At 44.0% G+C, this 27,546-nt stretch overlaps 1 protein-coding gene across 2 annotated transcripts; it reads right to left on the bottom strand.

Annotated features, from left to right (window-relative positions):
- On the bottom strand, window positions 1–27,546 carry LOC308189101 (uncharacterized protein). Of its 2 annotated transcripts, none has more exons than XM_080578834.1 (6): window positions 27,465–27,546; window positions 9,848–10,123; window positions 7,763–8,011; window positions 4,661–4,798; window positions 3,946–4,065; window positions 1–2,487 (listed from the first exon to the last, which is right to left on the bottom strand). In XM_080578834.1, the coding sequence occupies exons 2-6, from the start codon at window positions 10,110–10,112 to the stop codon at window positions 2,327–2,329; spliced, it is 933 nt and encodes a 310-aa protein (XP_080434960.1). In that variant the 5' UTR covers window positions 10,113–10,123; window positions 27,465–27,546; the 3' UTR covers window positions 1–2,326. The 2 variants fall into 2 exon arrangements, with proteins under 2 accessions (XP_080434960.1, XP_080434959.1); XM_080578833.1 differs by lacking the exon at window positions 27,465–27,546 and adding an exon at window positions 10,995–11,832.

Raw genomic sequence — 27,546 nt, forward strand, 5'->3', positions numbered from 1 at the left:
TAAGAAAACAGATCTTTTTATTAGGAACAAAATCATTGCAGGGAAAAGAAAAAGAACACCATAAAAAGAACAATAGCTGGGCATGAGCATGTGCAGCCTGTACTCTTCCTGTAATTGTACAACTTTTCTCCTGACCTCACAGTAGCAGAAAACTTTGCCCCACTGCTGAACAGCCTCTTCATCAGGGAAGCAAAGAAAACCAGCTGTGCGTGTCCTATCTGCCTCGAGTCTCAGACTCTCATCTCAAGGGGAAAAAACCTCCCATACTGGGGGTACAACAGTAAGGGTGCTAAGAGCAGCCACAGCATCCCCAGCCATCCCAGAAGCAGGAGAGCAAGGAGGTGAGCTGGAGCCAGACAGGCTGGCCCAGCTCTGTCACCTCACCAACCCTCAGCCCCAAAATGCTGGCACATTTGCAGCACAGCTGGGAGCAGCGTTCAGCCCCTGAGGCTACGCGTGTGCCGGAGCTGATCATCCCCTGCCTGCCCCTGCCAGAAAGGGCAGAGGAGAAACAGTGCTGGCCACATCTCCCCATTTTCACAGCTGTGGCCCCCATCCACATATGCAGCACAGTGACTGGGATGTTAAGTGCAGCTGCCACCCCAGCACCCCATATCACACACTTTTTTTGTCACTCTGCTCACGGCCTTTGAGGAATGTTGGTACCAAAAGGAGATAGCACAGCACCATGAGAAAAGTCATCGTCTCCCTCTTACCATGGAAAAATCTGATTCCTACGGCATCCTTAAAGAGCAGAGATGGACTGAATCATTGCCAACACAGCACACAGGATCCAAAAACCTTTTAGACAGCCACAGAACACGGGAACAAGGAGCAGAACAGCCTATAGCTGGGCACCACCGACGCAGAGCTTTGCCATGTGCAGACACGAAGGACATCCAGGGAAACATGCAGCCACCCCGCCAGCTCCCCCGCTTGGAGAGAAGTGCTCGGCAGGTTTTTCTTTTGCAGGGGTGCCTGCAGACCTCAGGGGGTGGGTGGCATTTACAAGGCACACCTCCAGCCTGCTTCCAAAGGACTTGGGAAACAGCGTCAGCACGATGACAGAAGGGACAGAGCAAGGGAAGAGAGAGAAAGGCAGCACACCTCCCTACCCCATCCATTTCAGACCCACCACCTCGCTTTTGCTTACCAAAATGTACCTATGCAGTAAACACCCTGCTCTGGCAACACGGCCCTGCAGCACTCAGGTGGCCCAGCAGCCCCCAGCAGTTTTGTCAGGGTCTCAGCTTCCTGCAGCATGGGATTGAGTCCTTGCCCTCTCCTCCCTCTTCCCTGAAGGTCTACCCCGGCTGCAGCACTCACAAGCCTCCCTTAAGCACAGCAGGATGCTTGCAGCAGCAAGGCTTGCTTAAGGGACTCCATAAATTGCTGCTGTCTGTGCAGATAGCGCAGCACTGAGAAAGCCTACACACACAGGCAGATGGCCAACTTAATCAGCTTGTGGTAAGTAGCTAAACCATTACGATAAAGGCACTAATGCTTGCACTGATGAATGATCTCAGCATTATAATCAATGTTTCAGCCAAAATTAATGCACCCAAGCCCCAGGCAACCTCCTGCTGAAGGCAAGCAAGCGATAGAGCTGTATGAGCTCTGACAGCCCAAGCAGTTACATTCTGGTGGAAGGTATCCGACAGCCCCCTGCTATCACAGGGCATCAGGATGTGAGCAAGCCACCAGCGCTTCCTGCCCACCGCTTCACACCTCACGCAGTCCATGGCGAGGCCCAAATCTCAACAGGGTCTGGAGCTCAGAGGAGCGCTTCAGATAAATACCTGGCACAGCAGGTACTTAGCTGAAAACTTGGTCAAACTCTTTGCAAGGCCTGTGAAAAAATGCCTTGAAATCTCCTGAGAAGAGGCTTTCTCAGGAAATTTCTGGCAGGTCCTCATTTCTACCTGGGACAGGTGTGCTACCACAATCCACCTGTCCCTTGCAGGAGCCACTAGCTGGCAAAGATGGGGGAAGGCATGAAGAGGGCAGGGAGCAGGAGGTATCACCCATCCAATCTCAGGCTGTCCTCAGGGCTCTATCATGTAACTGCAGATCTGCTAACAGGCAAAGCACCAGAGAGCTGCCCAGTTTTGTTAGGGAACCTGCCAGCCCATGGCAGCATGGCCTTGGAGCCACACATGGTTTTGTTTTTTGTTTTGTTTTTAAATGAGGTTATAGCAGGCCTGACACATCGCATCTTTCCCCTGCTAAATTTTTCCAGACCAATTCTTACACACAGTGAGACTATGGGATGCAAAGGACGGGTGTCACAGGCTTCAGGAGAGGGTGAAACAGCAATCATGTCACATCAGTCATCAGTTGGGTCCGGGAAACAGTCTGAGGCATGTTCCTGGCTTTCCACATAACCTATCATCTCCTGTTCTGGCATTTCCTCAGGTTCTACCACCACTGGCAAATTTTCTTCCACCAGGGGTGGGGGTTCAGTGCCTGGACCAATCTGGGCAGTGTCTGGAAAAGAAGGGGGAAACAGCTTACACATGTGCAACACATTCATCCCTGGGGAAATTATCCCCTCCCCTCCCCAGCCCTCAGTGCTCCAAGCTGCCCAGCCAGCTCAAGCACCCCCCTCCCCAGGCTTCTACAAGCCACATTTCAATATGCTTCATAACTACTCATGGAGCTCTCTCTGCAAGACATGTTGGTGCTGAAGCTCTCTGAGCCCAACAACCCAAAATATACCAAAACACCAAAGCCAAATCTATTCAGTTTTATTTAAATCATAAAAGCTAGCTAAATGTACACATTTTTAATATGTTCTCACCTTAACACTTCCCACATGTAATTCTGCTTTTACTAATTCGTAGAAAAATTAAATATGGGATGTTTTGTTAGTCAAACCAATACTGTGGATTTTTTTAAAATAGAAACAAGTTCTACATTATTATTAATATTAAACAACTACCTGAATGACTTGCATTTTTTTCCCCTTTCTTGCACTACATTCAACAAATGCTTCTTTAACAATGATTTAATTATGATGCTTCTTTAATAAATGTTTTTAATAAACTGAAGGCAGGGCAAAGAAGCATGTAAGGATAGACAAAAAGCACAGATGAGCAGGTGAGAGGCCATGCACAGTACAGCGAAGGACACAGGGAGCAGAGGCAGCAGAGCTGAGCTATGACCTGTGTAATGATGTCTAAGCTGGACCTACTTCAGCTCTTGATGATGCATTACTAAGGAAAGTGTTGCCAAGCATTCACGTTTGTGACATAAATTTGAGGGAAACATAATGCAAAAAGCAGAGTATTAATATTGAGTGCTCACAGATTTCTGAAAGGTTTTTATTGCTGCATTCTCTTGACCACACTATGCTGAAGCTGTGGGGTTTTATTATTGATTATTTTGAAGGATATAAAATGTGATTGTATTCCTATTTTGGCCCCAGTTTAAGGAAATATGTAAACCTGACTTTGATAGGATTTAGCCCTGTTTACAGCATATTGGTAGATGCTGTCCCAAAGACGACGTCTGCCTGCTAAAACATTGCTGATTCTTATAAAACTGATGATAAAGGTGGGGGGGGGGGGGGGGGGATAAAAATTGCAGGAAAGCTGCTAATTTGGGGGATGGGGGTTGCTGGGTTTGTTTTTGTTTTTAAGGGACATGTTAGCACAGGATACAGTGGCACAGACAGCATACAACCTGCTGGCAGCACCCTCTGCAGGACACTTACGAGAAGGCTGCTGCTACATCCCACAGCTGGATGAGGGCAAGAGCTACCCAGTACTGCACCGATAAGCGACCTGCTGCAACTTCTGTCACCCAGACAGAGTTCAGCGGCCTAGCAGCCCTCACTAGCTAGCTTCAGGCTTCCCTCTGCAGCCAGGTCCCCCCCGCTGTCACACACGTTCATTTCACCCTCCTCAGCAGGCTGTCTGGCGTGAAACAAGTCACTGGACGCACCCGGCACTGGAGGGCAGTCGATTTGGACAGCTTGAGCCTCCACATGGTCTCCGTTGGGGGGGCTCTTCACAGCTTCACTGGAGACCACTGACATCGCTATTCCGTCATCCTTTTCATCCTCTGCAAAGCCAAAATGAGAAACTTGAAGGGAAGAGGCCCCCCAGCCCCCGGCAGCGCTGGCACGTTCGTTGTGAGGCCAGGCCTCCAGCACACACTCACGGCTCCCCCTCACGTGGCGCTGGCTCCGCTCCCAGAGCGGACAGATGCCAGCACACAGGGCCACTGCCGGCCTGCCAGAGACCAGCCTGGTCGTGCTGGCAGGATCACAGCTTGAGGTGGCCACGCAGGCAGAGAGCACTTGGGGACAGGTGCTGACAGAGGACGGCCAGCAGAAGCCATCAGGTTCCGTCAGAATCAGGCCCAAACGAGGCTCAGTTTTCTTGCCCATAGAAAAAGTTTTGCTGCGTTTCTTTCTGGCACACGCTAGCAAATGTGAGCTGACAAAAGGAAAAGCACAGTTTTCTTCAAGACCCCACCAGTCCTAGCAGTTGCCTGTCAGCGAGTAGGTTTCTGCTCCACTGGGTCAAGGGAGAGCTGGATGGAAAACGAGTAACCACCGAGGTGAGGCCAGTTCATGCTGGGGCTATTTCCACCCCAGCCCATAGACACACTGCCCCTTCTGGGTGACCCAGGGGCAACAGAGCTCCCCACTCACCTGAAGGCACTGGGATGAACTTGTGCTTCCTCTTCATGCAGCAACAGATGACTGAGGACACAACCACCACCAGGATAGCTGCACCCCCTGCACATCCTGCCAGGATGTAAATGAACAACGGGTACTGCAGCAGGTCTCCTGCAGGAAGGACGGCATTGTTAGTTGCCAGGGCAGGCAAGCTTCTTTCTCCCAGCTGGAAAAAGCCCCACAGCCAGATTGGTGCATGTGGGCATTACTGTTGCTTTGGATCAAGGATGTTTGAGAGAAATTATGAGCTGTAGCACATCGTCATTCATGTCACATCGTTTAATCGTGGTATGGAATTTTTCATTATAAAAAGAGACTCGCACAACTATGCTGTGTGCATCTGTTTGTCTACTCTGAACAATAACATCTCAGATAATCCACACTTGATCAAATTTAATGGAGGAGGTGGTGGTTTTAAAGATGCTACATTTCAAAAAGTTTTGTGAAAACCGGAAGCCCAGAAGGAGACCTAAGCTAGCATCTCCTGCTGAAAGAAGGGCCACAGTCTGCCCTCAGTGCTCAGAGTATGCCTCAGAGAATCCACTTCAGATAGCAGTACAGCAACTACGCCAACCTCAAAGAAAGTGCAGGCTCTGATCTGACTTTATCAGACACCAGAGGATCCAGACACCAGGGCCTCTAAAGCACGCTAAACCTCACCATAGCTTTTTGAATCATTGGGACCTCTTCTTGCCTGCTACTCAACCCCTTTGAACAAGACAGCAGTAGCTTCACATAGCGAGACTGAACAGCGAGGAACCAGACCAGCTATCCAAACACAGCACTTCTTCACTTTCCCTGCATCTCTCTTTTTAAAAACACACTGGCTAAACTCTGGGCAGCGCCACTCAGGTTCCCCCAAGAAGGCTGCAGACAAGCTCCTTTCTGAGCTGGGCGCAGCACAGCGCCAGCACAATTCTCCTGCGTGGCCAGCCTCTGTAGGGACAGTTAGCACATTTTTAAAAGTCTAGGCTCAAAATTAAACTTTCAGGAAATGAGAAATCATTGCCCTGATCATTTTATTTCCTTTTTGAGGAAAACTCAAGAGAATATTGTCCAAGGCCTAAAATATGTTGAAAATGGTCCTGAATATTTCTTTTAAAAATGCCATTTGTTCAGAAGGTCTTTCCAAGAAGTATTATGTTAAAAATCAGAAATAAAACAGGCAGTAATCAAAATATGAATAATAAAATCCTTTTATGTATGTTGACTTGTTAACTTCTGAGCCATTTGTTTTAGATCCTCCACAATGAGAGCCCTTTGGTGCCTTGGAAATTTATAGTATTTCTTCCAAATTGTTTTAAACACTTAAAATTAATTTCATCAGCCAACAGGTTGCCCAAATGAGTGCTTTTACAATAGATCTTGTATCTGAATTGGAACAACTGTGGAAAAACTATATTTATCCCTTTGTCTGGAACAAATAACTCACAAAATGAGTTAGTCTTTAATTCATTTAATTGAACTTATTTCTCTCCATTTTTCTAGTATCCATAACAGCTTTATCTCACTTCTTATGAACATGGCTGCATTTGGTGACTAAAAAGTAAAAATGCTGCTACTTCCTTGCTCTCACACCCTTCCCAATACATGTTTATGCATGTGCTCATCCCAGCAGAGCTATCACCAAATTCCCTCGTGGGCTTTTGAAGAGGAAATGAGAAACTGATATCACACCCAGGGAATTGGGCAGCCACCCAGAATAAACAATGGTAGCTGTCAGCAGTCGTGTAGTTTATCACAGGGCTTGATTCAGAGCTCATGGACATTTGCATCCTCACTCCCCAGTGTCTCAGTTAACTTGGGTCTGACCATACTGAACAACTTTTGGCCAATTCAACTGGACAATATTAGGACTGTTGCTCCACAATCACCAATGCCAAACTTGTACAGGCTGGCCTGCAGCACCAATGCAACCAAGCACAAACAGCCCACAGCATTTCTGCCAAGTGCCAGAACACAGAATACGGTGCTTAGGTCAGTATTTTTGCTTTTATACCAACTCTATGCCAGCCATGAGAAAAGACAGTAGCCAATCTGCTGCAGAGTTAGAGCATTTCAGACAATTTCTGAAACACTAGGTGCTATTGCACAGTACAATTTCTCTAGCAGCAAAGATTTGTTAAGTTACTTATGACTAAATTAATAAAAAATCCTACGGTTAAATTATGTTATCCTGACACAGTTCTGATGACCATCTTCACTGCCAGAGAGGACAAAAACCTTCAGATCTTCACTACTGGAGATGCAAGTGAATATCTAATCAATTTGATTTTGTTCTTTATTAGAAGTCAGCTTACAACACTGACCAGTGCTTTGCATCTTGAGGTTATGGCAGTCCTAGGATGCACATTTACTGTCTCATTACAGCATGGTCTCATTCAAGCAGGTTACTCAGCATTTATGGAGAGCTTGCAAAGGGATCAGGTCATGGCCTTCTCACAGAACTACATACCCAAGCAGGGACACAGATTTTTTTTTTAATTTTTTTTAATTTATTTATTTTTTATTTTTTTTTTAAGTAAATGACTTGCATCTTTACCTTTATCGGCCCTGCATTATCAGAGGTGAGGTATTTATATAGTCTGGTATATCTTTGTGTTGCTGGTCTAGACAAGGAGAAAGATGAGGAAAAACACCTCAGCTGAGTCCAGCAGCAACAGGGCTGAATTAGTAGAAGTGTTTTTCCAAGAATGTTGCAGAAATTGGAAGGCAGTTAGGGTAACGGGTGAATGTCAGAGTAGGAAGCATCTCGTGTTTCTACATTGACTCTTAAAAGCATGTAAAATCTCCATCACTGGAAGTAGAAAAAGAAATAGAGATCCTTCCCTGCAGCAGAGTTGGGTAGAAGGACCTCCTGAACAAACTTTCACCCTTTCTATGACTGTAGGCTCAGTCTGAGACAGAGCAGGAAGAAGGAAGTCACTGGGACACTTTCTAACGGAGGATGTGGTAAGTCTGGAAGGCAGCTGCCCGAGGACAGAAGACCTCGTTTTTTATGCTGACAGCAACAACTCCTAAGATTCCCACCACAAGAGACCAAGAGGGAGATTTTCTGGCATTGCCATTACTCACCATAGTCGCAAGACAGTGCAATGGGCCCGCACCTCGCGACGCCGTTCCTGTGGTGAACCTCACATACAAACTCCCCATGCATGGTTTTGTCCAGGCGAACCTTCTTCCCACCATCCTTAATGCAAGCCTCGGAGGTCTTCAGCTCACTGCCATTCAGCAGCCACTCAAATCTCATCCTCTCGTTGCTGGGCACGTTGCAGGACAACTCTCCGGTCCCATTGGGGAAGCACTGGATAGCAATGGCTGGCTCTGGTCATGCAGCACGGGGCAACAGGAACAGGGAGGGAAGAGAGACAATGAGCAGACTCAGCACTGACTGAGAGCTGGGCAGGAGCTTTTCCTACCAGGAAGACTCCCACAGCATTTGCAGTTAGCCAGGGTGCACAGCAATCAGTAAACACTCTTCAGGGCCTGCTCCCAGCCCTTTGGCAGCACTCACCCAACCCTACTGCTGACTCTTGGTCAATGTTTTGGGGACACCACAAAAATACAGCCTCTCTTCATTTTCCATGTAGAAACTGACAAAGGTAACAACAGAAACCCATGATCTGAGGATCGTGGACACACCCTAAGCATCTGGTGGCCAGAGGCTTCCTCCGTAATCAGTGGATAACTGTAGCTTCAGAGGAGAGTCAGACCTCTCCTTGACCAGGTACTTTTGCTGTCATTGTCTCTACTGTTTTAGCGAGGAATTAGTAGAGATCATGTCTAACATAGGTACCAACACAAGACACCCACAGTTAGATAGAACGGCCCAGACTAGGACAACCGAAACTGAAGCAATGCATCAACAATCATATCGTGTTTTCCTGATTTTCTCTCTTTCAGTCTACTATAAGGAGCCAAGCTACTTCTGACATTTGCCACTTTGCAAATACAGGCTAACCAGAGAGGTTGTATGGTTTGATGACCATAAGGGTCACATAGAGAATATCTATGCAAATCATCTATGTAAACAAGCTCAGAAATCACCCTCCTCAACTATGACATCAACTTCAACTAAAATTACTGCCTCCAGAAATACCTTTGCTGTGAAATTGTTTCCCTGACTTTATGTGGCAACAGAACACAAGGAGGAGACAAGAGTTCCCAGAGTAAATTCACTGAAATAGAGGTAAAAAAACAGGACACTTTGCAATCTTTGCCTACTTCCAGTCTAAGCCCCTGATCTTTTTTGCCAAGGAGTCACATCTTTGACCTACTCTCTGTGACAGTTCTGCTTGTTTGCACTTGAACAGCGTAAGGATTCATTTGTCTTCACTGAGGTCAGTTTGCTTTGACATTTTCATTACACTTTCATGCGCTCCAATTTCTCTTAAAATCTTTTAAGTGAAAGTTCTGTAAAAGGAACGGTGGAGATGAGGACAAGACCCATGGTTAGTGGCTATCTAGAGCACTGTTCAGCCAGGGACTGAACCTGTTTAAGCCTTCTCTGTATTAACCCAAACAACAAGCTGGATTCTGCATCAGTGACTTCATTTCCTTCTTTTCAGTCCACAGGTGGATGACCAGGCAAATGAAGGGGAGTGGGAATGCTGAGGCCACGGCGATGACGTCAGAGAGACTTGCAAGGTAAGGTACCTACTGCAGGTCTCTACACAGACCCAGAAAATACTGACCTCAAAGCTGATAGTGGGCAGGAAAGAATCAGAAAATCGTACCTGGACTCTTTCACTACCTTTTCTCAACTGCACAAAGCCATCTCTTCATGAAACCCATCAGGAAGATTGCTCTAGAAATGGACTGAAGTCTCCAGCTGCATGTCTATATACTGTAGACTCAGCTTTAAAAACACTTGATGCTGCTGCCTCTTACATCAGGTAAAAACAGTACATAGCTCAACTGACTGGCTACTTGAAGGGAGGCTCAACAGACGGGAAAGGCTGACAACACGGATGCAAAAAGCATTCTTTAGCTTATGCTTACCATTCCTGCTCTCTGAGACTTATGAAGCTGTGCCTTCTGTTCCAGAGGTACCTATAGCTCCTGCAAGCTCAAGAGGTGTCTTAGAAAGAAATTCAAGGCAGCAGCTTCCAGACAGGCTCACAGGTTCACAAGCTATTTATTGTTAACAAAGTCACTTACCAAGCACTTTCAGTGCAAAGGATTTGCTGATGTTGTTAAAAACAAATTCATAATTTCCTTCATCCTCCTTCTCCACAGTCCTTAGCACTAGAGAGCCATTCTGCAAGTTCAGACGTCTGTAACATGTGCCACAGCTGGCCAACCAAGTACCATTTACCACATCTACGAAGCATCTCTCATTGTCCTTGCTCATTTTGGAGAGGTTCTGCAGGTTTTCAGTTCCTATAGAAAACATTGCTGAGCTGCCGCTGAGCACACTAATCATGGTGACAGAGCCTGGAAAAAGAGCACAGAGCATGGGCAGTGAGCTTTCTGTGTCCGTCTGTTTGTCATCCATCCTCAGCTGCCCCCCTGAAGGGCAAAAACTGAGGTGAGATGTAAGAGGGACCCACCCCTGGGGACACCAGGAATCAAAAAAAATCAGAGGAGCAGGAAGGGTGACAGTATGCCTTCTATAAAGGCTAGCTTTCTTCCCTGCTACCGTGAGCGTCGTACACACACCACGCACACAGTGACACAAGTCTGAACAGCTGGTCTTTCCTCTCCCCAAATTTTACAAGACCCTACCCTCTATCTACCACTTCTCCTGATTGCTGACTGTCTGTGCAGAGAAAAATGCTTAGGGCATTAATGCCATAGGTCTAGTGTAGATAGTAGCAGAAGCAATTGCTGATTGCACAGCTTCTTTTACCCAAAGAGTACTGTCGCAGCGTCAGCATGAACAAGCCTCACAGTATCCCTGGACGTTATTAAGTTGCTGTACTCAAATCATAGATGGGTAAATGGCAGGGTGACAGCAGCTCAGGGACTGACCCAAGGTCACACTGAGTGTTAGGAACAGGACCACATTGCTCTCCACCCCTCCAACCAGCGTTTTGCATACAAGGATCTTATGTTCTCCATTGAAATGCTTTTACAGACACAGTACACTGGGAAAGTACTATATTGTTAGTTATAATTAGTTTACTTAAAAAAAAAAATTACACATCTTCCCATAGTCCGACTGCCTCTTTCATGCATTAGCAGTTACACTACTTGATGTATCCCAGAGCCTGGTAGAGTCCTTAAAGATCTTGGAATAAAATTAAGGTGTCCACCTATCTAGGCAAATCTGTGCCACAATGCCATAAAGAAAAATCCCACTTACCATCAGTAACGGTTATTATCAGCAGCAGAATAAAAGGAGAGTTGAAATCCATTTTAAAGAGCTCCTTGCATCATATGCAGAGACGATGATCTGGCTACAGAGCTCAGTGAATATAGCGTTCAGGAAATGATGTCAGAAGCAAGAGTGAAAAAAAAAAGAAAAACCCCATACTGGACAGATTGAATAATGTTACAAAATAGACCTGCAAGGTTTTGGGTGACTGAATTCAGACTGAACCGACACGAGCCACAATGTGCTTTGCAAAGTCCCGCACCTTGGAGCGGGTTGCAAGTGTGAGAATAGGACTGGGAGGTGAGAAGGAAAAGCTCTTCTGGTCAACTCACCCCACCTAGCAAGATGCCAACGCAGAGACTGGGCAAAGGGGAAAAACCTGTTTTTTGCAGTCTTTTACACTTTATTGAAGTACAGAATCCCCACGTAGGGAATAGAAGTCTGTCCAGTCAGATAAAGCACTGCATGTACAGGCTGATTTTCTGCAGTACCAACAACTGTCCCTCACCGAGATCCTCACCAGCAGTAGGTGTGGGAGAAGACTCTCCCTCTGTATACAAATATACCTTGCCAGCCTGAACTTTGCTGGGCTCTTCCAGTGTTGTGCTGGTACTGCCAGGCAGGAAAAAGCTCTCTATACAACCACCCCAAGAAAATACAGGCTACAGAAAGCTAAGTTGCGTTGCAAAACCATACCAAATACAGGCTGAAAGCTATTCCAGCTCTGTTTGGAGTACAGCTCCCAGAGATTAGACCAAAAAGCCAGCCCTATAGAACCACTGTGGAACACGTATCCACAGAGCCAGTGCGACTGCCCCACTTTGTTCACACTCGCTGAGAGGACTTAAAACTCCCTGGTATTTCACACAGAGCGAGGAGGAGGAGTGCTGCACAGAAGCAATGCAGCAGAACCTGCCACAGCGTTAGAGCCGGCATCTGGATGTTCTCAGACACGCTTAGCAGATGTGCTTGGGAACATCTGCAACGGGAGTTCAGGATGCAGCTGGTGATCTTATGCTTTTGTGTTGTTTCTCTGGACACGCAGCCCAATGAGTTAAGGAAGCTCCACATGGTGCAATTCTGTATATACGCATGATTCTAAGAAATAGTGAAAAACAGCACATGTAAGGAATTTAAAACAGTTTGGCTCTGCTTGATAATTCCACATTTTAGCCAGTGGTTTGGCCCCTCCAACTTCTTAGCAATGACAATTAAATCTTAATACCTTGTGTTCCCTAGCGTCTAAAACCTACAAGTTAGTTCAAGGCTACCACAGCATCATCCTGTCTTTACCATACATGCATAGGACAGTCCTAAATTGATCTATGATGTGACAGAAATAGCCTTCTCTGAGAAAAGCAGTGAAGTGAGTCTTTAGACACTTGCAGCAGAGCAGTGGAAGGAGGAAAGAGAAAAGTATTTACAGCAAGAAACACTTTCATTTCCTTCTGTTCAGCTGAAATTACTTGAAAAAACTCTCCCTCCAAATACTGCTGCAAGACTGTGGCTAGCCATCTGCCTTGGATGTGCGTGTCCATCTTCATTTCACCTCCACGTTTGAAGGGCAAGCTGGTAGAGCTTAGGATTGCAGTGCTCTGGTGGAGACAGGAGGCAAAAAAGACGGCATGTACAAGGGTCGCTTCAGACTAGAACTCCAAAAAGCTCAGAGCCTCAGAAAAACAGCAAAAGGCAGAGGGTGTCGGCCCACAGCAAAATCCAGCAAAAGTTCACCTTCTCTCCTAGTCAATGACAGCAGCCTTGCAGAGCTCATTTGCAGATTTGCAGTAAAATGAAAGAAAAAATACAGCCTTTCTGCTGTAGCTTCTTTGTTATAGAATAGACTCTGCATGACGGTGACATTGTGGTGTCCTGCATTTAGTCTCCCTCGCAGTGACTCCAGGGCAAGCGAGTACATTTATGAGTTCAATATTTCTGACTGCTAGCGCCCCATACATCACACAGGGTATGAAGTCCCATTAGGCTCCTTCTGTCCCTCAACATCCTGGCCAGTGGAAAAAAAGAAGTCACAGCCAGGATGAAGATGACTGCGCGTGCACTGTCTGTGTTGCCATCAATCAGCAGTCCTTTCTTAAAATCAACTCTCCCAAATTTTGTACATAAGGAATCTTTAGATGAGACCAGACACTAACTTCTGACATTAACTAATGAATGCTCACAACACCCCAAAGTAGCTGGAGAAAATACTTCCCCTTTTTATATAAAGATGCATGAAGTTTTCCGTGACAAAAAGCACCTTGTGAGGCTTAACAGAAACCACAAGAAAAAAAAAGTAATTTGCAGTTGGAAGGTGAACTAAAATCTTTTTTACTTGGTGAGCTGCAAGTTCAGAGGGCCATTTTGCCCTTACAGCCGCTAATGGCATTGCTAACCACTTTTAACAGAGGAAGGACACTCATTCCCTACACAAGTCCCTGTTGGAGCACAAGAGACTGAGAGACCTGAGCTAGTAAAGTAGGAAATAAGCTGTGAAGCACTGCGAAGTAAGTTTGTACATCTGAGCTCTGCATACCTTCCTTTAAATAGGCAGGTGACCACCAGCAGCGCACCTATTTTTACGGCTACAAATGCACGCAGCCTCCCTTCACACAGGGGGAGGTTGCAGAGCCCAGCACCGCAGCCTCTGTGCATGGAAATGAAAACAACACAGCAGCTCTGGTGATGCACAGGACCATCTCCACAGGCTGCAGCATCACCCCCATGCCAGAAAACCCACAGCTCGGTTGCTCAGCTGTGCAATGGTACGGCCATGACCTACAGAGCTGCAGTCCTGGGAGGAAGGAGGCCTGTTGCCCTGTTAGTTGTAGGTATGGATGGGACAGCAAAGCTATCAGTGCATGAGAAAAAAAAAATTAACACACTGAGTGCAGCCATGAGGCAGGAACAGGGTGCAGGTCTGAGAGATGCTTCTGAGTGGTGGCAGTAGGACCCCTGAGACCACAAGGAGAAGATGTGATGACAGGGAAGAGTAATACGAATTCTTTGTTAAATGGAAATAGACAGATCTCTATGCTTGGACCCTGAACTCCTTCCTGATCTATATTATATATAGATCTATATATATTATATAGAGATCAAGAAATTATATAATAATTTTATATAACTTTATATAATAGAAAGTATTATATAATAATTATATACTAGAGAGAGCAAGTAAGTTTTCAAAGATAAACACAAAGTTGTATGCTTACATGGTGATAAAGAGAGTGCTATGCAGCTTGTTTCTCTAACTGCAAAGTTGCAGAGGTCATAGCTACTCAGTAACTTATTTAGGAAGTGGAATTACCTAGTCTGGGTACTCCTCTAGATCATGTTCAGAGCAAGTGACTTTTGGACAAAACATGATGTACCAGGATAGCAGGACAACGGTCACAGATGAAAACCCTTTTCTGTCAGGGAATCTACAGCCCCACACAGAGCTGTAAAATGGAAATAAACCTGTACCCTCCCAAACTCCTACTTACAGACAATCATCAACTGAGGCATACGTAGGATTTCCCCATCAGCTCCTGTCAAACACCGTACGCTCCGCATGAGACCTGCCCCACTGGCCCTTGCCTCAGCTGCTCCACAACAGCTCTCATACTCAACACGTTTGTTGCACAGCACAGCAGCTCTGCTGCTTTGGGACTCAGCATCTCAAACAAAAGCAGTCAGCCTGATCCACGACACACAGCCAGCTGCACCTTGTTTATGTGGTCCTGCAGGGGCAGAGAGAGGCTGTGGTGTGGCTGTGGATGGACAGACCTAGAGCAGCCCCTTCTCAAAGCTGATCCACACCTTAAATGCACACGCCATGCGCCTGAACAGATGCACGCCACACCATCTGATAGCATGTCTGACAGATTAATGTTCTTCCTACCATGCAAACCAGGGCAGGGAGGTCCCATGTGTCAAGCTTTAGGAAAGCGGACAGGCCACACCCAGGTCACTGATGCTTCTCCCCACCTCCCCAAATCATTCATTTGTTGCCATTCCTACATAAAGTTGCACCTGGGGAATTTCTTCTCACCAGCTCTTAACCTAGATGCTGAATGAGGCAGATGAGAGAACCGGACTTTAGCTCTCATTCCTCTTGCCTCCATCCCAGAGACAACCTGCAGATGATTCCCCTTTCTGCCCAATCCATACAAACTGTACAGGCTGAAATATGCCTGTACAGATACACATGCTCAGGCACAGACAAAGAAGGACCCGGGGATCTCCTGCGGAAGGTCTGCCATACCTCAGACACATCTCCATGAGACACACACCGCTGGTCCTCGTCTCATGCTTCCTGCCACAGCACTGACTTTTGCTATGCAATGCTGAGGCTGTCTGAGACCCACTGAACCAGACACTGCTGTTCTGTCTAAAATGGGCCACCCAAGTAACGGGGCATGGCACGTAGGATCCTGAAGTGGCAAAGGAGACAAGGTTCTGCACAGCAAACTGGGGACCTAAACTGCAGAAACCCTCTGCTCAAAATAAACCAAGCAGAAAACCCACAGTAGCACTTTCATTTGCTGCGTATCGTCACATACTTTGGGGGAGCAGACTTCTTTGCTAACCTGTAATGCAGAGCAGAAAAGTCCCATGCTTTCAAAATACAGAGAAAACAAGCTGGAGATTTTCAGCTTCCATTTCTGACAAGATAAAATCCATGTGTTTGTCACACTTAATACACAAGCTTCCCCCTCCAGCTCTCTCTGGTGTTGAAATGAGACCGATCAGGGTTACAGAAGGAAATCAGACTTCTGCACATTAATAGTTGCTGTCATTCTCCTCTTGTCATACCTGACTGCTTCCCACTTCTCCCCAGCTATCAGAGAGCTCCAGGGGGAGCACCACACATTCATCCCACCCACATGAAACCCCCAACTCCACTTAGTGCTGAGCAGCTACGTGGGGAGAGACCCAAGCAGGTCCACTGAGCAGCACACACACGGAGACGGCTCCGTGCCACAGTGCTCCTCGGGGCGCTGGAGCACGCCGAGTGCCGAGTTCCAGGTGAACGGTCTGATGATGGCAGAACACTGCATCATCCTGTCTCAACGCTCCTGCCACGTACTCACAGCCTTCGCACACACCGCTTGGGGCACAGGCTCTGGCTGCCCCCAGTGAGAGCACCGGTTCTGCTGCCAAAGGTCCCAGCACCAGCTACTACGTGCCATGTCAGTGCTCGTCCATCACCTTGCTGCCAGGGGACAAGAACATGAGGATCCCAGATGTCCAAGCCAAGCGCAACAATCACACACAGTTTCTCTGACATAGCTCTCCTACTTTGACCCATGATAATGATAGAAAAAGAAGAGTCTGTATATGGAATAATTGCCAGAAACCACACAATTTATATTTAGTGCCACTGTGTACAGGGTGAAGTGCTTTGCATTTGCTTTGGGAAAATATATAATATATATATATTATTACAAAACTATTGGGACGTATGGGTTCAATCAAGCTTCTACAAGATCAGAACTTGACTGAACAACCCTATCAAGGACAGCAAACACAATGCCTGTAGTCTCTAGGCTTTGGCCAGTTTCACTAGAATTAGAGGAAAATCTGTTGCTGTGAGTGGACAACACTTGGAGAAGTCAAATTAGGATCTAAGCTGTCAAAGGTTGCCACAGGTCAGCCGTGCTTTTATTTCGCCTTTTATTACCCCTTTGTGCCTTCTGCTGAAGCTTTGCTATCCGACACAAGAAACTGCATCTGCTGATACCTGGAGCAAATTAGAGCATTTAAGAGCTTTAAGAAGTTTTTTTTAAATAGCACATACATACTCTTTGATCAAGTGTGTATATTTATATATATATATATATATATCTCCAGCTCATCTAATTTTGTATTGCCACTTTAAGTGCTTAGCAAATCCAGACTAAGATATGTAGAAAAAACATTCTTGTCAGAAGACTGAATTATTATTTTTTTTTTTTTAATAAGGTCCAGATCTCCACTAGGAACGTTTTAGGGGTCTACATACTAAATGGGGCTGAGAAGCATTTTTTTTTTTTTTGTGGGATCAAAAATTCAGCTTGCGAAGTTGAATCTAAAAGGCAAGTGGAAAAATCCTGGTTGAGGCCAAGACAGCAAAAATAAATATGGCCTTTTTAGACTAGATAATTCTTACGTACCCCAAAAATCTGAAATGAAACAGACATGGCCTTCTGGACTGACAGCTTAGTTCATTGCAGAATGGACTAGGTCAAATCTGAATATGGGGGAAGGCAGAACACCGTAACACCCAGTTCTCTGCAAATTGAGTGGTCCCTGAACAGGTCCAAACCACATTGCAACAGAGATTCAGCTCCATGGAAACAAAACCAAAGTACTGGCAGATCTAAGTCTTCTGAAACTCAGGAAGGCCACCATGAGACTGACTTCCACATGCTAGAAGTTTAAGAATATGGACTGTAAGGCTTTCTACCTTGTATTTTCCAGTGGTTTACAGAAATAGTTCTGATTACTTCCAAGTGTAGATAGTTATTGCAGCGGAGACGCATATTCTATTAAATGAATTTCTAGCAATGCTGAAAACCTTAAAGTATTCCCTGGATATCGAGAGGTGATCAAGTTCAGATCAAGTTCACATTCACCCATGGTTCTTTTCCCTAGAGTACTTCTTCCTAAACTTTTCTTGTTGTCTCACTAGAAACTGAAATTTGGGTGTGTTCACCGGAGTTTTGGATCTGGGGATCTCTCCAGGAGAGAAAAATCATGAAAAAAAGGCAGAGTAGTAAAATGACAACTTGAGAAACGCATCACTTAGATTTTTCTGCCTAAATCCATATAAGATTTATTTGCAAAAATATCTCACGTTACTTACTGTGTTTATTCAAAAAGCAATGGAAAACTCAATCATGGACAGAGATAACATGCATTTTCACATTTCAGTTGAAAAGACTCCATTCCTAACCATATCATAAAGACAGCATTTATAGGTTGCTTAAAATTCTTTTATGTGCCACAAGGAATGTGATGGAGGGATAAAAGTAACACTCTGAGACACTCAATACGGCACAATAAAACACTATGCTTAAGACTTTTAAACCTACCTTACAGATGTAGTTGAAATACTCTTTTTAAGAGAAGATCACCAGATACATCATACCTCTTGACAGCATGCTGTTCTCAATCCTCTTGCAGTGCACTCTTGAGAATTAAGGTATTATTAAAGAAAGACACAAAAAACTACTGCTGTCTGAAGAGGGCTGATTCCTCTGATCAACCACGAAGGAAGATGAGAAGTTGTACCAGACAACCTGATGAGATTGTCACTGGAGCAGAATACATTCCTGGGCAATAAAAGAAAATGTTACAGAGATGCTGGGCTCTAACTGTAGGATAGACATGTAGAACTGATTAGAAATGGAATTGGAAATTCATATAGTTTTACCCCAAAGCTGCTCCCAATTGGCCGTATAATCTTAAGAGTGTTTCTATGTTCCTCTTCTTTATTTACTGTACCTGCAAAGCGTCAATTATGGACCAGTAACTAACTAAGGCATTTAATTAAATTCCTTGCAACCCACCAATTCTTTCGGAGGCACAAGAGGCATCATATCCTAGGACAAACATGCAAGATTTTCTTTTGAAAAAAATCGCAAATTCTGAATGGATTTTTAAGTAACATTTCCATCCAGAGAAAAAAAGCTTTTAAGGGTTTCCAGAAGAACCTCTTTGTCTGCCTCAGATGTCTACTGCAGGAAGGACCTCATTTCTCAAAGTCTTCAAAATTACCCACTCAATGCAAGGGATGCCCTAAGAAACTTGTACACTTAACTAAGCTAAGTCACAGGCCTCTGTAAATTAGGGAAAAATTGGGCCACCGGAGGTATGTCACACTGAATCCCAGCTATTGCATTCTACCGTGACAGAAATGCAACTGGCTCACTTCTCACAAGAGCTCTGCTGTTTTACCTCTTTCCCATCACACCACATTTACAGCCTGTACCTGGTTGCATGGGAGGTCACCTGCCCTTTACCAGAACAGTCCCCCCCAAACACAAACTGTGATGCAGTGAACTAAACTGGTGATGGATGGTTTTGCTTCACTTCTCCTGTTTCCCCAATAGCTGATTACACATACCTAAAACCCATCAGGGCACACACGTTCATGCTGGAAAAATCCCCCAAGACAATCCCCCCCACACACAGACATAGTGCAAATCACTAGAGCTGAACAAATACTGAACAAATAAAGGGTTCTTGATACCCTTATTAAGTACACATGCACATTCGAAAGGAAAGAATCAAAGAACAGCTGTGCCCTGAGTCTGCATCCTCTTAAATGAAGCGTTGGGAAATTACAGGAACTGCATTAGCATCTTCAACAGCAGTACATGGCCCTTGTCCTGTCTGCCCATACAGCCCAGGGAACCCAAAACAAACACCCTTCGGTTTCAAGAGGAACAACATGCCCTTGGCAACCCATACATTTGTGTGTGCAAATACAAGCACCAGTGAAGAACCACTATCCCCACAAAGAGGAAAAGCCCCACGTATCTTCACTAGCCAGCTGGAGACAGGAGAGGAGCCTGAAGGTCACACCAGAGTTTTGAATGCACACACCCCAAGCAATACAGACCAGTTAACCAGACCCACACAGCTCCCTGCGCAGGACCCCATTCCACCTGCCCCCCAACAGACCTACCATAAGATTTCTGAGGCTCGTTTCAGGTGACCCCTGGAGAGCCTACTAGTTTGAGCACGAGCCTACCGGTTTTGTACGAGTGCAGAATTTCAACCAGTCCCATCTAATTTTTTGCCAAGTTAGGCTGCTCTGGCCAGAGATGAGCAACTAGTCTTTGATTACTAAGTGTTTTTTTTCCATCTTTTCTCTCTTGATTTTATATCCACTGAGGCTGAGATGAGCATACAACAAAATTCTTGCCCTTTCAATGAGACTGGATGCTAGCCCTAAAAAATTCTGTATAAAAGTTTCCGTCACCTTATCCCAGGCCCTGTGTGTTTTAGCTCTTAGAGACACTTAACATGCAAAATACAGCAGCATTCCAGAAACAGCAGTGCAAATCCTTCTGGAGAAACTTAAGCACGTCTTGTGCTAATAGTAAAGAAATCTTCTCTTGCAAAGTACTCATAACACTATTAATTCCATTGAGAAAATAAGTCTAGACATTTTAAGTGAACTTTTGTCCACTTTGATTTTTGTCAAAGAAGAAGAACATCCATTATCTCCATTTTTCCTCACCAGTGTGAGGATGTGCCATCAGTCTGTCTTCATCTTCACACAGAGTCACAAAACTTGAAGACAGCTATCTGTCAGGAGTCACTACAATACATGGGTGCATGCCATTCCATAGCTGACCCTATTGGAGCAGGACATTGGTCTAGATAACCTGTTTATCCTATGATCCTAGGTGAAGAAGTATACAATTTAGAAATCACTAAGCATAACATCTCCTACTCTCTTCCAGTAGTCCCTGAATTATTCTTAAATTCCCCATCCTCGAACCAAGTGACCTAGGACTGCTCCACTGTTCCTCCACATTGCCCACAAGCCTTGGCTCTTTACAATGTTTCTCCCGTCTCCAAGAATGATCCAAACCCATCCCAGCAAGATCAGTGAACCAATGGTTGCACTAGGAAATCCATCTTTGCATTTCCCAATTTCTGTAATTGCCTCCTCTTCCCATTACTAATGAGAGATTTCATTATTGCTGCCAAGGTTCCCGAGCTGAGTGGGAAACCTAGGCTATCCTTTCACATAATAAACTAACTGAAGCCCTACCTTTCAAAGTTAGCTGCTGCACTGCTGAACAACCTTCACCATGGTGCATAGCATTTTGTTCAACAATTGACTGATCCACAACACAAATTACAAAGCGAAAGTATGAAAGACTGCAAAACTTCCAGGACTTTGTTGACGTTTATATGTTGTATATATATAATTCATATATATGAACAATTCATATATGTTCATATATATATGAATTGCTCATAATATTGTTCAAAAAGATTGTTCATATATTTTATATTTTCATATTCATATAAATATCATATTTAGAAATTACAAGACAACCTTTACTAAAGGTTATTTCCCAGGGATCTGTGAGAAGGTCACTGAGAACTGTGGTTACTGCCTCTGGAAAAAGTAATTTTTTAGAGGAAAAACATCTGAAGAAAATAAGCATAGTTTTCTGTGATTTCACACACTGTTCATAGGGTTAACTCTGGGCACACATTCTAGTGCTATTGCCCCTGTTCCTTATCTCTGACTGGGGAATGCTGCCTCACCACGCACACAGGCATTCATGTAGTAACAAAGCTTCTAGTTGCTTGGCACCAGTTCTTCAGTAACTTCTGCATCTGTACTTTTTTGTAATATAACACATAGCAACTCATCTAACTGGAGGAGAAAAAAAAAAGACAAAAAATTCTGGACTGATATGCTTACACTACTTTGCTATCCTTAGTAAAAATCACACTCTATGTACCACCACCACCACAGAAGAGCAGGGAGGATGGAGAGGCATAGACTGCTGGCAGAATTTGCTTCTGAGTTTCTGCACATCCTGTCCCACAGCAGCCAGCAGCACAACACTGAATGCAGCATGAGGAAGTGAGACAAATTAGAAGAACTGAGTCCCAGTGGTCAGTCTTCGCTGAAGGACAGGCTACAGTTTCTGCCTGCAACTGACACCAAGTTCTTTGTAGCACCTGCAATTACAGCACTTCACAAACTGAAGGGGAAAGCCTTGACCATATGTCAGTTAGTTCTGTAAAAATTTTAAGAGTTCAGAAAACACAAAATACTTCATTATTAAAGATGCAAATGTCTACATGAAAAAAAAATATGTTTGCTCAAAATTCAGTGCATTTAAAGATAACGTGAATTATTTTGCTTACATTTCATTGTATATAGCCTTGAAATACAGACTTCTGTGGCTCCAGTAAATTTAGCTCACATATTTTTGGTATAGCTAAAGATGTGCACGCATCTCACATTGCTGTTTCTGTTTGTCATCTCTGATCGGGAAACGATACCTTACTACAAGCAAAAGTTGCTCTTGGGGCATTTACAACCATTCTGCCTTTGAGTGTATGTACAACACAGCTCACCTGAAGATAAGGAGAATGGTCTTGTAAGGGACTTCTTTCCCAAAGGAGTAATTTTTCCAGAAAGGTACCTCTTGATACAGGATTTCCTCATGTTGAGCTTCCTGAGCATAGAAACCCACTATTTAGAGTAAAAGCAGCAAAGGAGAACAATTTCCTCCAGATCATGATTTACCAAATTGGCTAAAGGAGCCTAAGGGCAGTGCTGCAGATTAACAAGGAAACAAGAGACAGAACACAAAACAGTCAGGACAATGTCCAACACTCCCTTTCCACCGACTTTTCTGCTGCTCCTTCACCTTCCTCTCTGTCATCCAACCTGTGCTGATGTTGAATACCTGCCCAATCCACACATGACATGCTTTGAAATCCACCACTCTCTACCACTTAACCACAGTCACTTTCTTTAAAACTGAATGACTGACGTACCATTTCAGAAGTCTCAACTGGGCACAGCAACTGAGAACAAACAGAAGCTTAGACACAGCTTTAAAATTGCAGGATATATTTGTGGACCAATTGCATATTCAATAAATGTACCCTGAGCCTTCAAATACCTTTTGAAGCCAGACGGGGAGCCACGAGGGGCAGGGTTTCTGTGGTTCTCTTGGCTGAAGAGGCTCATGTTTCTAGCACTCAGCACTTCCACCACAGTGTGGAGACACCAGAAGGAAAACTGCTTAGGTAAGGAGTAAAAAAAAGATCAGGAGACAATCATATTCTCAAACCTTGTGGCTACAGCAATCACTTCAGTTTCTGAGAAATCTGCTGTAAAACATGATAGCAGCAACAAGGTTTGCAACTCCAAGTAATGTTGGCTGGCTGTGGAAAGTTCACAAAGTTTATAGTTGGTCGTGTAAGCAGTAATACTGAAATTAAAGTGGATAAATCTTCACCTGACCAATGAAGACACATGGTTTTAGTTACATCACTTGATTTGACAAAAAGATTTGCTTTTGCAGACTTTTCTAATCATTATACATAGAAGTGGGCAAATACATGCAAGAAACAAACTAAGTAGAAGAGCAAGAGCTTTCATGCATTATAAAAGGCTCATACCTTTCTGTGTTCTTTGGGATGCTTATGGGTTTAAACACGTGCCTCCAGGCTTTGGTTTAAAGTGGTCATACAATCACTGAATCAGATGTTTTGCATATATTGCCACAGACTCGGAATGCTTCTCTTTGCAAGGTTTTACATACTCGGTAGGGTTTGATAGTTAAGGTTTTACTTCCTCTTGCACAAAGAGCGATAAACAGTTTTTGACAGACAGCAGTGCACTTGAGACAGACTGACTGTAGCTATCCTTAAGAGGACACAAAAAGCGTGGCTTGTAACTCTGTTAATTTTAGCCATACAGTACAGGGGTTGGAGCGAGCGCTGTCCAAATAAGGTGACATGGAGCATGGGCTGTATGCTAATTCCCCCAGAACCGCTTCTGTCCTCCAGAAATAACGCTAACAGTATGTCCACGTTTACCATTTCCGTCAAAAACCTCCTCTAAGCTGATCACCTTCAGACCTGTTTAATTATCACATAACACTCCTCCAAACACTCTGGAAGTAAGGTAGTTTAGGTAAGTTTTCCATTAATTTTCCTCTTTTTTTTGGTGCTAGGGAGCCCAGGACTGGATGCCTTTTCAAAGGCAGAGAGAAACGAATCAATCTAATTCGCCAATATCTAGAAACTAAGACAAACGCTGGTCTCCTAACAACACTGCACATATCGACAAGTTGCTGACTACACTATGCCTGAACAGAAACTAGTATTTTTGCAGGCCAAACTCTGTCTTTTAGTAGCCTAATTTCAGATGTCTAGCATTCAAGTCCTGACTTTAGTGTGAATGCTGTGAATGACTAAAATTACATAACCAAAACCAAGGACATTCTAGCATAACCACCTTAAACCATCAAAGACAGGAGCCGATGATAGCAAAGTGACACTCTGTAAGAAAAAACAGAGGATCTGATCCTTCAGAGTAAGTCACTATTATTATTTACAACTACCACATTTATTTTAAGTTTTATTTGTTAATCACCTGATAAAGGTTTCTGTTGCACTGTCCTGTATCCAATCTAAGCACTGCTGAGGACAACAATTCCATTACAAAAACCCAAAAAAATCTACTGACGAGTCCAGTTCTTTAGGAGACTCCCTGCCCCCAACCTACCAGTACGAGCCAGTTGCTCCAAACCAAGTACTGTCAAGACTAACTATCCACTGTCTCACGTACAGTTCACACACCACCATGCTCTGGAAACACAACACATTCAATACCCAGATTCATACATTTCTGAGCTGCAGAATGAGGTGGTCTGGGTGATGCCGGTATCCGAAGCATAAAATAGAAACAAAGACCCACAGGCTGAACTGGAGAGTGGTGCTCAGGAATTGTTAATCCTGTCCCTAACTGTGCTCCTTAGTCACTGTATGAACTCAGGAAAATAATGTCATCCTCCTCCATGTTTCCCCTACCCATGTAGGGCAAAACGAAGCTGCGCCAGACTTTTCTAATTTATCATTCATAAGGATGCTTGAGGAGTACTTTATAAATGCATTTATAAAGGATTTTATAAAGCACCCTATTCTGAGGTAAGAAGGATGAATTCACAGTAATTGATTTTAATTAAGTTAGTTTTGTAGCCACTTCAGAAACCATAACTAGCTTCCTGCTTCTCATGAGCCTCCAGAAAACTTGCAAACAATATTAATCTGTTATGACCTTTGAAGAAAACACAATCTTATGACAAAGTTTTCTATACATTCAGTATTTCTTTTTCCCAATGTTAATGTATTGTTGAGAAATAATATTACAAAGGAACAAATAGATATAACAACCTGCCATAAACTCACTACCCAAAACACTGTCTAGAAGGAAAACATTATAACATTTATCACACTGAAATCAAAATCAGTCACTGTACACATAGGCATGACTACTACTTGCCACACTGGAGCAAGGGCAGAGAGTGACTATGAAGGAGCAGCAGAGACAAAGCATTAGGGACTGACCACAGCCCCCATTCCCTGTTCCCCTGCACTGCTTGGGGGGAGGAGGTAAAAGAGAGCGGATGGGGGGGAAAGTGATTTGAGTTTGCTTTTGGTTTCTCACTGCTCGAGTCTGTTAGCAATAGGCAATAAGTTATATTAATCTCCCTAAACTGAATCTGTTTTGCCTGCAAAAATTGCTGAGTGATCTCCCTGTCTTCATCTCAACCCTTGAGCCCTCTACATCATATTCTCTTCCCCACTTTGAGCGAGAGCGCGGTCGTGGTGGAGCTCAGCAGCCCAGCTGGGTAAAACCACCACACATGCACTAGTGCGTCTTAAAAACTCCTGAAGTATTTTTTGCACAGCACAGAATTTATCTGTCTTCTCACTACCACATTAGATACTTTGTGGCCTAACAAATGACTTAGACTACCTAGTTAGGACTACTCAAAAATAACCCTCTTCACTCGTTTACTGACCACAAGCACCAAGAAGTCGACCCTGTATGCACCATTTTACAGCAAAAAGCAAGCCACGGTAATGTCTCTGACCCTCTCTGTGCTCGGATAGCATATACAAGGATTAGGAGAAAGTAACAGGTCAGCTATAAAAACAAGATAGCTTGTTTGGCTTTGCAACCAGAATTTTTCAGTCTGTATCCGTGGTGGAAAAAGTTGTGTAGCTCTTCTCAGAGCTGTTCCGTCAGTCCTGTTACACAACTGCTAGGCTTGAACATTTTTGCAATCTTCACTGTCATATGGCACGCAAAGAAAGATACCCGTTTATAGCCAAGTCTTTCTTTTAAAGCACTGGAGCTTAGGAATAACATTCTCAGTCTACATGGAGGTCTACATTTTAAGTCTACAACTTAAAAAGGAAATTATGAGGAATCTCTCAGTGCTTCCTACCATTCACATAGCGTTATTCAAGGAATCTAATCTTCACAAGCATCCTCCTGTCCAGAAAATTAAAAAAAAATAAAGTGCACCATATCAATAATTAAATAAACTTCACTTAAAGAGTCAGCATTAATATCATTACTAGTGCCATCATGTTAATTTCAGGACTGATAGACATGCAACTAAAGTTAATGGCATAGGTATTACATGTCAGGAAGGGATGATACACTGGAAATCACAAAGAAAGTTTAGATGGCGTGCAGTAGAGAAAATGAATGAGCTGTTTGTAGTGTGCCACCTTTCCAACCAAGCGAAGCATCCTTCCAAACACACGTTTTCCTGACAGGTAAGGATCATACTAGACAGCCTGGCTTACAGAGCACTGGAGGGGACAAAACTAAACTTCTATGTTCATGAATGATGGCAAGCAGGACTAAATCAGCCAAGATATGATTTTCAAAGTTGACATGAAAGACAACACAAAGAGAGACTAAGTTACACATCCTGTGGCCAAGACTGAGACCATAGTTCTGAAGGTGAACTGAACACAGTCTGCTGAGTTAGCTTACCATAGCAGTATCAAAATGATCTCCATCTTACTTGTTGTTTTAAGGAAGTTAATAGTTGAGGATGAGTGGTAAATTTGCACCAAAAATTTCCTTGCACAACATCTTTTGGGATGCATCATATACTTATCTCTATTCTTTAAAATAATGCATACTAACAGGGACCATGCTTGTAGGGAAAACCTCCAACCTATAACTGCTTGAAATGAGACTGTGAATGTAATTTCCACCACCTCTGACCCCATATCCCTTAAGAAAATTGAGTTTCTGTTCAAGAGATTGCTAAACTGTTGGTAGCTCCAGAATAATGCACCAGATGAAAATCCAGATGATCCAAGTAAAGTGGGAGACAGTAAACCAATTGCTGAGATGCCCAGTTTCCTTCACAGAAACAGCGATGACTAATTATTTGGTGGAAGTTATCTGTATATATAGCAAAAATATGTAGTTCTCAGTTCAGCATTCATATTAATGTTCTCCTGTACACGTGCATACACACTCTTGAGCAGACAGAACTGAAAGAACGCTTTCTGGGTCACACATCAGAAAGGAACTACCCCCAGCAACTCAACATCACCTTTGGTTTCTTCAAGAGCTCTGTTCATAAAGTAGCTTATTACAGAGACTAAGACCATTCCCAATCCCATGGTATCTTCACAAACAGCAAAGCTTAGTTCCATGTTTAGAAGCACTCTAAACATGAGACATCCCACTTGGGATCCCACAGCAGAGAAATGAGGCTGGCAAAGTGGGCAGTTTACGGTCACAGCTTATGATCCTGGACAAGGCAGCAAAGCACAAATTCAGAGGCAGTGGTGTTTTTAAAAGAACAATTAAGGAGTAAACAAGATTGAGACAGTGCTAACCTAATGAAAGCACTAGCTCACATATGTACTGTCATTTAGCTTAATACATGGACTTACCTTTACACTTCTTTTACAGAAGAGAGCACTTCACTTTGGCCCTCATACACAGTTACACTACTTGCGTTGATCACACCTGTAA

Source organism: Anser brachyrhynchus (assembly GCF_964034855.1).
Source record: "Anser brachyrhynchus genome assembly, chromosome: 1".
Lineage (NCBI taxonomy): Eukaryota > Metazoa > Chordata > Aves > Anseriformes > Anatidae > Anser > Anser brachyrhynchus.